The sequence below is a fragment of the Myotis yumanensis genome, unplaced genomic scaffold (genome assembly GCF_028538775.1).
Source record: "Myotis yumanensis isolate MYYU_CA2020_CCGP unplaced genomic scaffold, mMyoYum1.0.hap1 SCAF_20, whole genome shotgun sequence".
In the NCBI taxonomy this organism is placed as follows: domain Eukaryota; kingdom Metazoa; phylum Chordata; class Mammalia; order Chiroptera; family Vespertilionidae; genus Myotis; species Myotis yumanensis.
In genome coordinates this window covers 14,801,369-14,815,443 of record NW_027223771.1, presented here as the reverse complement: position 1 = coordinate 14,815,443, position 14,075 = coordinate 14,801,369, and the positions used below count along the sequence as shown (strand labels likewise).

General features: G+C 45.7%; 1 protein-coding gene across 1 annotated transcript; it reads left to right on the top strand.

Annotated features, from left to right (window-relative positions):
- Positions 1 to 4,341: 4,341 nt before the first annotated feature.
- LOC138998277 (zinc finger protein 551-like) lies at positions 4,342 to 13,750 on the top strand. Its single transcript, XM_070400338.1, has 3 exons — positions 4,342 to 4,413; positions 10,211 to 10,334; positions 11,298 to 13,750. The coding sequence occupies exons 2-3, from the start codon at positions 10,214 to 10,216 to the stop codon at positions 13,205 to 13,207; spliced, it is 2,031 nt and encodes a 676-aa protein (XP_070256439.1). The 5' UTR covers positions 4,342 to 4,413; positions 10,211 to 10,213; the 3' UTR covers positions 13,208 to 13,750.
- Positions 13,751 to 14,075: the final 325 nt, after the last annotated feature.

The following is a 14,075-nucleotide window of genomic DNA, read 5'->3' as shown; positions in this document are numbered from 1 at the left end:
GCTGTTGGGAGTCTGTATAATATTCTTTATTTCAGTCAGTGTATGCTTACTTTCTAGATGGTCCTTTATCACACCATCAAGGATCTCATTAGATTTCCTGTACATCTCATCAAGTTTATCGACAGACTCTAGAAGCCTCTTGAGAGACCTCAAAAGTGTGGTTCTGAACTCAATATCCTCCCTTGATAGTTTTGTCCTGTTTCTTTGTCTCCGCATTTTTTACGCTTTCTTGGTACACCCCCTAGTAGTCTTTGTGCGCAGTCTTGTTGTAGTTAAGCCCTGATTGTTGTAGTTAATACTAGAGGGATTTGACCACCAGGCTGACCGGCTGTGAGAATCAGCTGTGTGGAAAACTTCTGTCCTCTGGGGAGGTGCTAATCTAGCCTTTGCCTGAGGCGATCCAGCAAATGCCTCTGCGCAGGGCTTGGGCGGGGCGGGATCAACAGGGCGGGTGGAGGGAGCAGTTATGGCTGCTCTCAGTCCCGGTCCTAGAGGCTCTGCTTCTCAGAACCCCAGCCGCCAGTGCAAACCTCGGAGAGAAGGCCTCCCTCAGATTCCAACTGATGCCGGACAATCCCACTTCTCCCGTCTGAGTCTGAGTCCCTAGAGACTCGCCCGGATCTGGAGCCCAGAGTCTGAGACTCCCTCCTGATTGAAAACGACAACCGCGCCCTCAGCCACCAGCCCACTTTGCGCGCGCACCTCGGTACCTTTATATTTTCCACACTGCGCCTCTTCTGAGCTTCGGTATGCTGTTCTCTTTCCTTCTAGTTGAAGAGTCTCTCCTCAGCCAGCTTTCCTGTGGTTCTGGGTGATGTCCGTTCCGTCTTTTAGTTGTATTTTTGAAGTGGTAGTTTGCGGCAGCAGTCTCCGGTGTTTACCTATGCCGCCATCTTGGTTATTCGAATTTGCCTTTTCTACCTTGCCTGTAGATTGGGGCTGGTTGGGAGAGGTGTACATTCCACAGGATGTTCAGAGTGGAGGAGGCCTGTTGAGTTATTTGAGATATGAAAGCAGGTCCATTATCTGATTGTAATGAGGTGGGGAGGCCAAATCTGGGAATGATATGCTGAATGGGAGCTTGTATCATCTCAGAGGACTTTTCAGACACAGTGGGGAATGCTTCTACTCAGCCTGAGAAGGTATCCTTTAGGGTTAAGGGATATTTGTTTTGTTTTTCTTTTAATAGGAGGCATGTTAGTGAAGTCAATCTGCCAATCTTATCCAGGAATTTGGCCCCTTGTCTGATGAGTGGGGAAAGAAGGAAGTTTAACCTGTCCTTGGGGAGATACTGAGTAACAAGTAGAACAGGTTTTGGAGATATCTTGCCGTAGGAAGGCTAAGCTAGGACATGTGATGAGGGGTTGTAGGAGTTGTAAATGTATCCTATACATAGGGAACTGTGAATAGCCCATAAGATATCACAGGCCTGTCCCTGGGGAAGGATATATTTTCCCTGAAATGTTAACCATGGATCTTCCAAGAGCTACTAGGAACTGAAGTTCCTCTGGAGTGTATTCGGGTGTTATATGGGGTGTAGCTAAGAGTTGGGGAGACAGAGGCTTCCTCTGAGCTGCTGCTTGGCCTCCTGGTCTGCTTTGTTATTTCCCTTTCTTACAGGATCATTCCTGACTTGGGGTCCTTTGCAGTGTGTGACTTTTAAGAAGACTAGAAAGGGAGAGAGGTTCCTAAATACCAAGCAGGAAGACCTGTTGATGCTTTCAATGATAGTGTCCAGGACTGATTGAGCGGTGGAAATAAGATAGTCTAGGCCAGTGATGGCGAACCTATGACACGCAGGTCTGAGGTGACAGGCGAACTCATTTTTTTGGTTGATTTTTCTTTGTTAAATGGCATTTAAATGTATAAAATAAATATCAAAAATATAAGTCTTTGTTTTACTATGGTTGCAAATATCAAAAAATTTCTGTATGTGACACGGCACCAGAGTTAAGTTAGGGTTTTTCAAAATTCTGACACGCCGAGCTCAAAAGGTTCGCCATCACTGGTCTAGGCTCAGAAATCAGGACTTAAGCCACAGGAGAGCCTGGGTGGGGCTATTTTAGCATATGAGGAAAGAAGGGGTCCCTTCGGACATCAGGGGTGATCAGATCCTGACTCACTGGACAACACAAACCTTCTACCCATTCAAAAATAACACATTTTAAAGACATTCTTACTTTCAAGAAAATATACACTCAACAAAGTACAAGAAACCTTCTGTAATAAAAACTAAGGGCAAGTGAATTAAAACGTGTCTAGCGGTCAATGTTTCAGTATTTCATGCTATTTTAAAATATCTAGATGTTTATCATTTAACCCAGCAATGCTCCAAAGCCTTTCAGTTACCAAAGACTTTGGAAAATTATGTGTAGGCACATGAGGCTTTCAAAAAGGCAGGGAGAGGAGGGAGCAGGCCTTGTAGCCTGTGCCCAGGCCTCCAGACACTTGGATTTAAAACTGACACATTTTGCCCTAGACAGCTTGGCTCAGTGGATAGTGCATTGGCCTGCAGACTGAAGGGTCCCGGGTTTGATTCTGGCCAAAGGCACATGCCCAGGTTGTGGGCTCATGCAGGAGGCAGCCAATCAATGACTTTCTCTCATCATTGGTGTTTCTAATCTCTTTTCCTCTCTGAAATCAATAAAGAAATATACTGTATATTTAAATAATTTTTAAAAATTAAAAAACTCTTAAAAACAAACAAACATAAACTGCCATATTTTTCCTTAGGGATAACATGCTAAGGTTTCAGTGATAATGAGTTCATCTTCTGATAGTACCCAGACTGTGAAATAGGCATTCCTAGTTTTGCAGTAAAAAAGTTCTTTGGAAAGGTGAATAGGCACTGAGGTGAAAGCAGTTTTCAGAGCATTAAAGGGGTGAGAATCTGGCCTAAAGGCTCAGTCAGGGGATTCCCTTCCCATGTCATGTCATAGAAGAGCTGTGGGAAAACTGAAGTTGGGGACTCAGAGGGGAGAGTACCCAGCAAGCCTGAGAAAGGAGAGTATTTCTTGTTCAGAGGACAGAACAATCATGGAAGAGATAAGGCATTTACAGTCTAAGGAATTAGCTCAGCTTTGTGGGCTGAGAGTGAAACTGAGGTAGGTGGCTGTCATTTGGGACAACTGGGTCTTATGCGGGGATGTGACGTAACCCTGGTCGGGCACCAAGGTAGAATGAGAAAAGAGTTGATGGGGGTGTTTAGTAGGATACAGTGTGGAGGTGAGGTGGCTAATGACTAATCCATCAGTCCCCATAATAGAGACTGAGAAGGGGACAAGGGTCTGAATTCCAAGAGGGCAGAATTGTGGGGAGCCGGCACGGCCATGGCATACTCAGCCCCAGGGCACCTTATGTGCCATGCCAGCTCAGCCCGGTTCAGTGACCCTGAGTGGTTGGCGGGGGGAGGGGGCGGGGGTGAAAGGATTGAGAAAAGACAGACATGAGAATGAAAGCTAGACGCTGCTCCCTGATGAGGAGACAGCGCCCACAAGCCGTGTCTTTATTTTATAGCAGATGCCACGAGGCAAAGTAGGGGCGTGATCACGTTGTTTACAGCATTCTCGTGAGTTTCAACCTCACTCAACTACATGCACCCGAACTCTTTCACAAGGCACGTGGGGCTACTTGTTTGGACCATAGGTTCAAGCTTACAACCACAGCCGTTGGCTATAATTGTGCTGGGAGGGCCCTGCCCTCCAGCTGGGACTTGCACGTGGCAGTTAGAGGACCCTGTCCTTTCATTAGTCCAAGGCTTGAACCTGGCCAAAACACCGTAACCGTGCCCCATGTCTCCCCCCTTTACTTTTGTTTTTAAACACGCCTATCTACATTATCCAAAAAACTCTAAATAAATTATTCAACATAATCAAAACATCAAAACAAACCCCTGGTTATTAACAAAACCATAAACAGCAATGTTAACAAGAGAACAAAACTCTGGCTAATAACAAAGCAATACCAAGTTACAAACATGTCAACATTTTCAGGATATCTTACTCAAAGTCCTTAGATTTTAGCTCCGCAAGATTTTACAGAAAACTGACAGTTCACCAACGCTAGCATAGCTTCCACTTGCTTTTTTAACATTTGCTTGGCCTTAGTCACCACCTTCTTCAGCTGACTCCATGCTGATACCTCACCGATGCAAAGATGTCGTTGATGCAAAACCAGTCCCCTGGATCAGGCTGTTTGGGTGGTTGACCTCGGCACTGAGTCCGCACCAGTCCCAGTCAAATCAGCCTCATCCACGCAGTTGGAAGTCTGATCCCTTCTCAGCTTTTTTCTTTATCCGCTGCTGCATGGAAACAAGCAACCCTCGGTCCTGCAGAGCTGGAGACTTCCAATTCTGAGTCTGGCGTCTCACACAGACCCACAGTCCCAGGGAGCCATCTGGTCGCACAAACAAAGGTAATCAAAGCCCAAAAACAATGCAACTGCTGCAAGAGCTTACAATCTAGGTCTAAAATAAAAATTACTTCCTTAAACATCAACCACCACAGCCATCTTTTACTTTACAGTGGCTTAAACAAAACCTAGGAGATTTCTACCTTATTTTATATTTCCTAATTACTTCTTATTTTCTACCATTTATTTTCTACTTATTCCTCTATATCTATCTCTAACTATGAACTATAGGTCGGCTTGGCTACCCCTGCCTAAACCTTCCTGGGTTGCAACCCTCGGACTCTGTCCCTGTTCCTCATAACTCAGTCCCTGGTGGCAGAACTCAGTCCCTGGTCGGGCGCCACAGAATAAGTGGCCCCAGTGTCAATTAAAAAGGAGATGGGCTCACCTGCCATCACTTCATTACCCGAGGCTCTGTCCTGCTGATGTAATTAAGTCTGTGGAGCCCTCTCAGGGCCTGGGCAGCTTCAGTCTTTGGTGGCCATTCCCAGGAGGTCTGGGAGCTCCAAAGTGGATCCAGAGGGCAGCCTTGCTGGGCTGGTTGTTGTCTGATCTGGAGGGGCCAGATTTCAGTCTGATTTCCAGTGGCCTTCTGCACCATGGGCAGGGCCCAGGCGGGGGTCTCAGGTTTGAGCTGGACTTGGCTCAGTGTCTTCCTTGCTGCATTTGAAGCATGGGCCCGATGGAGGCTTAGCCCTGACTTACCCTTGGTTGAAGGACCGGCATTTCATTTGGGGTTCTAGAGAGCGGTGGCTAGGAGCTGAAAGACCTTCATCTGAGCTTCAGCCTTGGCCTAATCTCACCTTTGTTTTTGGATTTGGGTCTCCTCATCTCTATTATTAAAGACCTTAAAGGCCAGGTTAACGAGGTCTTTTTGAGGGGTTTGATGACTTGTGTCTACTTTTTGAAGTTTATGGTGTATGTTGAGGGCTGATTGAGATAGTAAATAGGTGTTCAGAAGAAGGGCTCCCTCCGGGGAGGTGGGCTCTAAGGTGGTAAATTTGTGTAAGGCTTCCTTGAGGCAGGAGAGGAAGAGAGCTAGGTTTTTGACAAGGCCCTGAGTGATTTCATTAAGTTTGACATAATTGACCGCCTTATCAGCAGCCTTTTTTGAGCCTGCACCCTGGAGTCCCATCTTGGGAACTGGCCTGATAGTCCCATCTTGGGTCAGTTCGGGGGACCGCATTAGCACCAACTGGGTTGGCCACTGAATCCTGTCTATGAGGGCACAGCATGGTCCTGAGCTGCTAGTCAGACGTGCTCCTTCTCTGGGGTGAGAGAGGACAATGGGATGACTTAGATGTTGTGCCAGTTCAGGTCATAGAACTGGGTCAGGTACTTAAATTCCTTAGTAAAGGTGGTTGGGTTGGTGAAAAAAGACCTGAGATGCCTCTCAATCTGTGCGAGGTCAGACTTGGAAAATGGGATGTGTACCCAGACAATACCCTCAGTTCCTGCTCCTTCTCTCAGGGGTAGAATGGGTGATGGAATAGAAGCAGCTGTTGAGGAAGGCAGTGTTAGTGTGGCCTGAGTGCAGGTGTTAGGTGAGGAAAGGCTGTATTGAAGCTCAAGTACTTGGGCTTTGGGCTCTCAGGGGCTGGGGGAGAAGGTGGTTGCTGGTTAGGAAGATCTGGGTTTTGGGAATCTATTGCAGGTGAGGGAAGGGATGTATAAGGGGATGGAGGGCGGTGTTCTGCTGGTTCAAAAGTAGATTCAGAATCAGAAGTGTTAGGGGTATGATGTTTTGTGTGAAGGAGAAAGATCTGATGGGTGGAACATAACTGAGAAAATTGGGACTGAAGGGTGAAAAAGGCCTGGGCATAGGGAATCTCTCCATTTTTCATTGCATTAACAGCAATTACCTAAATTGTGCAATGCGTTAAAATTAAAAGTGCCATTTTTAGGCCATTGAGATGTATTCATCTAGTTTATATTGTGGCCAAACAGTGTTACAAAAGAAAATGAGGTGGTTGGGCATGATCTCCCCAGTGAGTGTGAAAGAGGGAGTGTGGTGTGGCCCACAAGAGAGGAAGGGTGAGTGACAGACCATAATTCCAAAGGTGACTGTTTAGGACAGGCATCCCCACTCCTAAACCAATCACCATGAGACATGAGAAGTGACGCTCTGCACTGGGTATCCCCAATCCATAAGGACCCAAAGCCATATGGCTGAGGAGTCTTCTGGCCTAGCGTTAGGACTTCTGAGACAAGAGACTTTCTCGAAGTTAGTAAGAGAGTGTGGGCAGAAGACTCAAGACAAGGGAAATTGTGGAACGTCAGTCACCCACCTAGAGAAGATTGGCTGGTGTGGGATGGAGAGACGGACAACAATGGAGAAACAGAGGGTTCTGATCCAGCATCCTCCTTGGCTGGCTCTGGAGGGTCCATAAGGTCAGGAGGCCTAATCAAGGCCAGCAATCGAGTCACTGGCATAGGATTTGGAGGTAAGCCCAGGTTGAGCTGCTGCCGCCTGCTGCTCTACGAGTAGCAAACTTAGGGTGACTGAAACTGGGGCGATGGCTCCCTATTCCCATAGAACAGAACCCTTCCGGTTTCAGCACCAAATGTTAGGTTGCTGAAGGAGGAATGCACGAGGCCAAAAAGGGTGACGAATTATGAATTTATTAGGTCATCTGGATACCAGATGGGATGAGCCCCAAAATGGCACCAGCACCCAAAGACAGGGAGTCAGAGGTTTTTAAAGGACTCTGGGCGGAGAATTCTGTTTAGGTCTGGATTCTGGGAATTTCCAGAGGGGAGAGATAATGGTCTTAGCAAGTGGAATGTGGTCTAAGCAAGTGGAATGTCCATTGTGTAGTGGCCAAAAGGTCAGTTCCCAGAGGAGGGGTATTGATTCAATTATTTGATCAGACCTAATAATAGATGGTTGTGAAAAAAAGAGGGACATTTTCTGAGGTAGGGTTCTAACTTTAACATTAATCAGAGGAAGAACAGACTAGAAAACAGAGGACAGCAGTTGTGGACAGGAAGGAGAAGTCTGTAAGTGATAAGGTAACCTGCAAGAGTGTGCACTGAGGACTGAGCCCTGAGATAATAGAGGCATCTTGAGGTCACCAGGCCTCAGGGCTGGGCTAGGGAACTGAGCAGCCTGAGCCCATAGATTCTGGTGGCAGTTGCCAGGCTCTCAACAGACCATTTTCTTTCCACAAATTCCTGCAAATGTAGAATCAATTAGGTGTACCGGTTTCTGGAGCTTATTTCAGGGCCTCACACTCTTGTGGCCTCTGAGATAGTGGTGTCCTGGGATGGTCCAGCCACTCTTGTAGCCCTTGGACCTGGGTGCTTTGAAGAGACACTAAGCCCAGAATCCTAAGGTCACAACCAGGGCTTCATAAAGTGGACCTTGTTTTTGGCAACCAGTGTGATGAGTGAGAGGTCCTCCAGGGCAGCGGTCAGCAACTGGTGGTCCACGGATGACAGGTAGTCCGTGAGGTCCAAAAGGTTAGCAACCGCTGCTCCAGGGCATAGGATCCAGAATGTGCAAAGGCTTGGAATGAAGGGTGAGCTGATTCAGGAACCAGCAGGTGTGATATATCTATATCTATATCATCTATATCTATCTATATCATCTATGTCTATCTATATCTATATCTATATATCTATATCTATCTATCTATCTATATAAAAGCCCAGCGACCAAACGGTGGGACGACCAGAACGACTGGTTGAACAGTCACTATGATGTGCACTGACCACCAGGGGGTAGACACTCAATGCAGGAGCTACCCCTGGTGGTCAGTGTGCACCCACAGTGGGAGCAGCCGCTTTGAGGGCGGGTCCACAGCAGCTCAGCTGACTGGGATGAGTGGCGCTCCCACAGTGGGCTGATCCCCGCAGACCACATCCCCCACCAGTGCACGAATTCGTGCACCAACCCTCTAGAGTGTGTGTGTGTGTGTGTGTGTGTGTGTGTGTGTGTGTATTAAGGAAGGAAGAGGGATAGAGACAGAGAAACACTGATGAGCAAGAAACAGGGATCATTTGATGCCTGCACAACTCCTATTGTAAATCCAGCCCACAAGCCAGGCATGTGACTGCATCAGTGCAGGGATCTATGCTCATCCATCAGCTAAGACTGTAGATTATTTAATATAGGAAGTCATGGTCAGGTTGGTAATGGTAGTAGAAGCTCAGAAGGGACAGTGTGAGCCTAAGGACTACCTTTCCTGCTGGGGCCACTGTTTGTGGGAGGTGGCTGTCACAACACAGCATAGGAACAGAAGTTGTAATGTAGAGTGTCAGGGAGAGATAATCGTTTTGCAGAGGTCAATGCCTTTAAAAGATGAGTGGACTTGAGATCAATTGGAGGCTGAAGATTTTTTCAAACAACATGAGACTAGGGCTGGTACATATTAACTTCTCTAAACACTCACCAGGATTTTGTTGTGACTCTTGGTGTGGCCTATATGTGGGGAGTTACATTCAGTATTGTGGATTAGCTTAAAGGCATGAGTGGTCATTTGTGAGATTCCGTGGGTATGTGCAGAGGGCAATCGTTGCTGGGACGATTAAGTGAGACATTTTGGCAAGTATTCTCTGGACAACACATACTGAGTAATAAGTATGAGGACAAGGAGAGGACTATGGGGTCTAGGGCTGTGAGAGTGCATGTGTGAGAGAGGTGTGGTAAAGAGTGATGTGTACTTGGAGAGAGAATGTGAATTCATGGCCACAGCACCCTGACATAAGAGTGAATGATGGGAGAGTCCATCTCTGGTGTTGTCTGGATGATCCAATAAGGTGAATTTTAGGGTAATTGCCTGTAAAGAGGGGTGTTTTTGGTGCTACATTCTAGGTACAGAGCTTAGGTGCCATTAAACTAACCACCTGCCTTTTGTTGTTGGGGGTGACACACTGGTTTATAGGAATGAGATAGCATACATCAGTGTTACCCAGGCTTCAAAATCTTCACTGGCATGGGTACGGGTTAAGGGGTCAGGATAAATGGATTATGGAGGTAGTGAACTATAATTTTGGAAAAGAAGGTGATTAGGAGCCAATTTGTCTTCGCCAAATCAAATATGCATTACCTTTGAAGTTGTCCCTCTGGGAATGAAGCTGTGTGAGAGAAGTGTTGTTCAAAGAACTATGTGCAGCAGGTAGTGCAAAGCAATGGCCTCAGCACCTTGGGATTGGGGTCAAGAGGGTGAACTGTGATGTCATGTATTTGGTGTCTTTGAGAAACAAAATAAGGTACTACAAGGTATTGCCTGACAAGAACAGTATATCCTATCACTTAATCACTCTTTATGGCCAGCATCTCTCTTTAACCTATTTTTCTTAAACATCTTTTTATTGATTTCAGAGAAAAGGGGAGAGGGAGCGAGAGATTGAAATATCAATGATGAGAGTGAATCATTGATCGGCTGCTTCTTGCACATGCTCTACTGGGGATTAGGCCTGCAACTGGACATGTGCCCGTGACAAGTATTGAACCTGGGACCCTTCAGTCCGCAGTGCGACAATCTATCCACTGCGCCATACCTACTTGAGCAACCTATGTTTTTGACACCCACTCTATTGATTAGAGTCAGTGTGGCTCACATGAGAGGTCCAGAATTCAGGTATCTTCCATCTGCTCAATTGTCTTTATTATTGTGGTAAGACACAATATCAGCAGGAATATAAGAAGAAAGTGGCTTTCATGGGATGAAGGCCTGGTATTTTCTCTGATGTGTTGAATGGAGAGAGGAGATAGATGTGGAGGGTGGGGACTATGACAGACTTAGAATCTTAGGAGTGAATCTGATCATGGCTTGTACTGTTCCCATTATGACAGGATATGAACTTTGAGGATGTAGCCATTGCCTTCTCTCAGGAGGAGTGGGGGCTCCTTGAGGAGGCTCAGAGACGTCTGTACTGCGATGTGATGCTGGAAGTGTTTGCACTTGTGTCATCTGTAGGTAAGTCCTTCACTTTTTCCCACTGTCCAGAGATGATGACGTCTCTTCCTTTACTCCTCAGGCATAGCCTTTTCTCTCCCACAGCCAGAACATGGCCTCTGCTAACTTCCCCCATTGTCCTGTCAAATGTGCAGTGGTTGCCAGGTATGAGCTCTATAGAGAGTCCTGAGCAAAGGACTCCACGAACATCCCTAACACCTGTTACCTCAAAAAGTGCAGGAAGTCTCAGGGAGTCAGGAGTCTTGCAGTGAGCTTAATGGGTCCCAGCTTGTAGTTTCTCTTCATAGGAGGCTGACAGGGTCCACATGCATGGCCTCAACTTCTGCACTCTTTCTCTTGGTAAGTGTTCTTTGTGGCAACCTGTGCCATGTTATGGTCTTTACTTACATGAACCATGGGCTGTTTTTGTAAGACCCTCGTTCAATTGTTTGTAATTTACTATTCCCTGAATACTGTAGCAAGCTGTGTTGCTCTGGCCCAGTGCTGACTGCTCACCTCTTCATCACCTGTTCCTCTGCACTGCTGCGTCTGCAGTATTCTGCAACATTGACTTGCACATGTGTTACGAGGTGCTCCTACATGCTAAGTAGTCCATGAAACCAGCTACTCCTTTATTGAGTTTTACTTGGCATAAGACCTAACCAACCTCTCCCAGAGCTCGCCTCCATGTCCAAAAGACAAGCCATGCTGAATGCTGTCAGTTGAAGGATTAGTTAGAGATCCATATTCTCCTCCATGTGGTGCTTGCCATGTTTGTGTCATATTTCTGGGGAGGCCTCCCTGTTTTGTGATCTTCATTAACCAAGAAAGTCACAAGAGCCTCTTTTTAATCCTTCCTGCACATCTGTTATTTTCAGACATTTTAATGGGACCAACATGTGATGTGCAACACACTTTTGCACTGGGACTTCCCCCCTGTCACCACAGTCAACATTTATTTCCTTACCATTTCTCACTTTTCAGGTTGTCGGCATAAAATGGATGATAAGGAGGCCTGTTCTGAGCAGAGTGTATTTATACAAGGAGAGTCACAGGTCAGGGCTTCTAAGACAGCTCCAGCCACTCAGAAGACCCATCTGTGTAAGTGGTGTTTCTCTGTGTTGAAAGATATTTTGCACCTGACTGAGTCACATGCAGCACACTTTGAGCAGAAAGCCTTCATTAGTGACGCATGTGTTGGAGACTTCTGTTTCAGTGGAAACCCTCACCAGCAACAGCGGAATGAATGCAGGGAGGAGCCCTGGAAAGAAGCTATGGACGGGGCCTCCTTTGTGAGCAGGTGCAGCTTCTCCTTATCTTCGGTGCCTTCAACCAGCAGAGAGGTTGGGAAAGACTTGCAATACAACTCAGAGCTTCCCCAGCACCAGGTCACTCTCAACACTGAGGAGCTGCATTGCGGCAGTGAGATTTCACAGGAATTTCTTGATGGAAAAAGTCATCACCAGTGGGGTGAATGTGAAAACGTTGGCAGTGACAACTGGAATGTTGTTCAATGTGAGGGTGTCTCTTCTGGAGAACTGATTTATGAGTGTAACAAATGTAGGAAAGTGTTTAGACGAAACTTTAACCTCATTCGACATAAGAGAGTTCACACTGGAGAAAAGCTGTATGAGTATAGTGATTGTTGGAAATCTTTCAGACATAAGTTTAACCTCAATCAACATGACAAAGTTCACACTGTAGAAAAGCCATATGAGTGTAGAGAATGTGGTATGTCCTTTCGTCGAAGGGCTTACCTCATTAGACACCATAGAGTTCACACTGGAGAAAAGCCGTATGAGTGTAGAGAATGTGGGATGTCCTTTCGTCGAAGAGGTCAGCTCACTGTACACCTCAGAGTTCACACTGGAGAAAAACCCTATGAGTGTATACAATGTGGGAGGTCCTTTCGTCAAAGGGCCCAACTCACTGCACATATCAGAGTTCACACTGGAGAGAAGCCATATGAGTGTAATGAATGTGGGAAGTTCTTCAGAGAAAGGGCTACACTCATTAACCACTATAGAGTTCACACTGGAGAAAAACCGTATGAGTGTAGAGAATGTGGGATGTCATTTCGTCTAAGGGCTCACCTCACTTACCACCTCAGAGTTCACACTGGAGAGAAGCCCTATGAGTGTAGACAATGTGGGATGTCCTTTCGTCAAAGTGCTCAACTCACTGCACACCTCAGAGTTCACACTGGAGAGAAGCCATATGAGTGTACTGAATGTGGTAAGTTCTTCAGTATAAGAACTACACTCATTAAACACCAGAGAGTTCACACTGGAGAAAAGCCATATGAGTGCAGTGATTGTGGGAAGTTTTTTAGTGATAAGTCTTACCTCAAACAACACCACAGAGTTCACACTGGAGAAAAGCCCTATGAGTGTACCAATTGTGGAAAGTTTTTCAGTGCAAAAACTAAACTCATTAAACACCAGAGAGTTCACACAGGAGAAAAGCCCTATGAGTGTACTGATTGTGGAAAGTTCTTCAGTGAAAAAACTAAACTCATTAAACACCATAGAGTTCACACTGGAGAAAAGCCGTATGAGTGTAGAGAATGTGGTATGTCCTTTCGTCGAAGTGATCACCTCACTGTACACCTCAGAGTTCACACTGGAGAGAAGCCATATGAGTGTACTGAATGTGGCAAGTCTTTTAGGCAAAACTCTAGCCTTATTCATCATTTGAGAGGTCACACTGGAGAGAAGCCATATCAGTGTAGTGATTGTGGGAAGTCCTTCAGTTATAAGTCTCATCTCAAACAACACCAGAGAGTTCATACTGGAGAAAAGCCGTATGAATGTAGACAATGTGGGATGTCCTTTCGTCAAAGTGCTCACCTCACTGCACACCTCAAAAGAGTTCACACTGGAGAGAAGTGTTAAATGTGCAGGGAATGTTTTATTTTTCTCACTTAGAATAACAACACTGAAGGATACTCTTTAAGACCTATTTTCCTGAATTAAAATCCCTTTTAATGGGAAATACACTCTTCAAGATTCCTGCTAAGTTTCTGGTACAAGTGAGGCTTGAAGGAGCTGCATTGCACTTGCTAACATGCCCAGATCTAAAACCCTATTGATTTTTGGTTGAAGAGATTTCACCTCTATCACCTGGCTCGCCTGAAGAGTGTGTATCAGTCCCAACCCCTGCATTCTCAAGTTAAATGTATTCTGTTCTCACGTGTGCTAGAGAAAATTATGATTACTCCAGCTGTTGACAGGATCTTCATTCCTTTCTCTCTGACGAGGGAATGCACCTGACCGAGGGTTCTTCCAGGGCACCCATCCTCAGCTAAGAAATGCTGCCTCAGCCACACAGTGATTCTCTCTCATTGATGTTTCCATTTCCCTCTCCCTTCCTCTCTGAAATCAATAAAAATATATTTTAAAAAAAAAGAAGTGCTACCTCTTTCAGGGACATGTGGTTCTCAAATTATGCTGTGATGAATTGTTTCAGGTTCTAATTAAAGCTGCCAACCGCTTTCTGTCCTCTATTCTGGTTTACGATCTTTTAGTAAAGGTGTTTTTTCTTTTGTACCTTTAATTTTTTTGGTTATATTCACTTCCAGAGATGATTTTCAAGCACAATTGTGATGATCATCATGTAGAGTTATCAGATATTGTTTGGATACCAACATTTCTGTGTTTTAGGAGGGACAGCAAATCACTCTTTAACCAGTACTGGCATATAGTGCATTGCTACCCAGGGCCTTGAAAGACTGCATGATTTGGTAGTTCTAATTTATAGGTC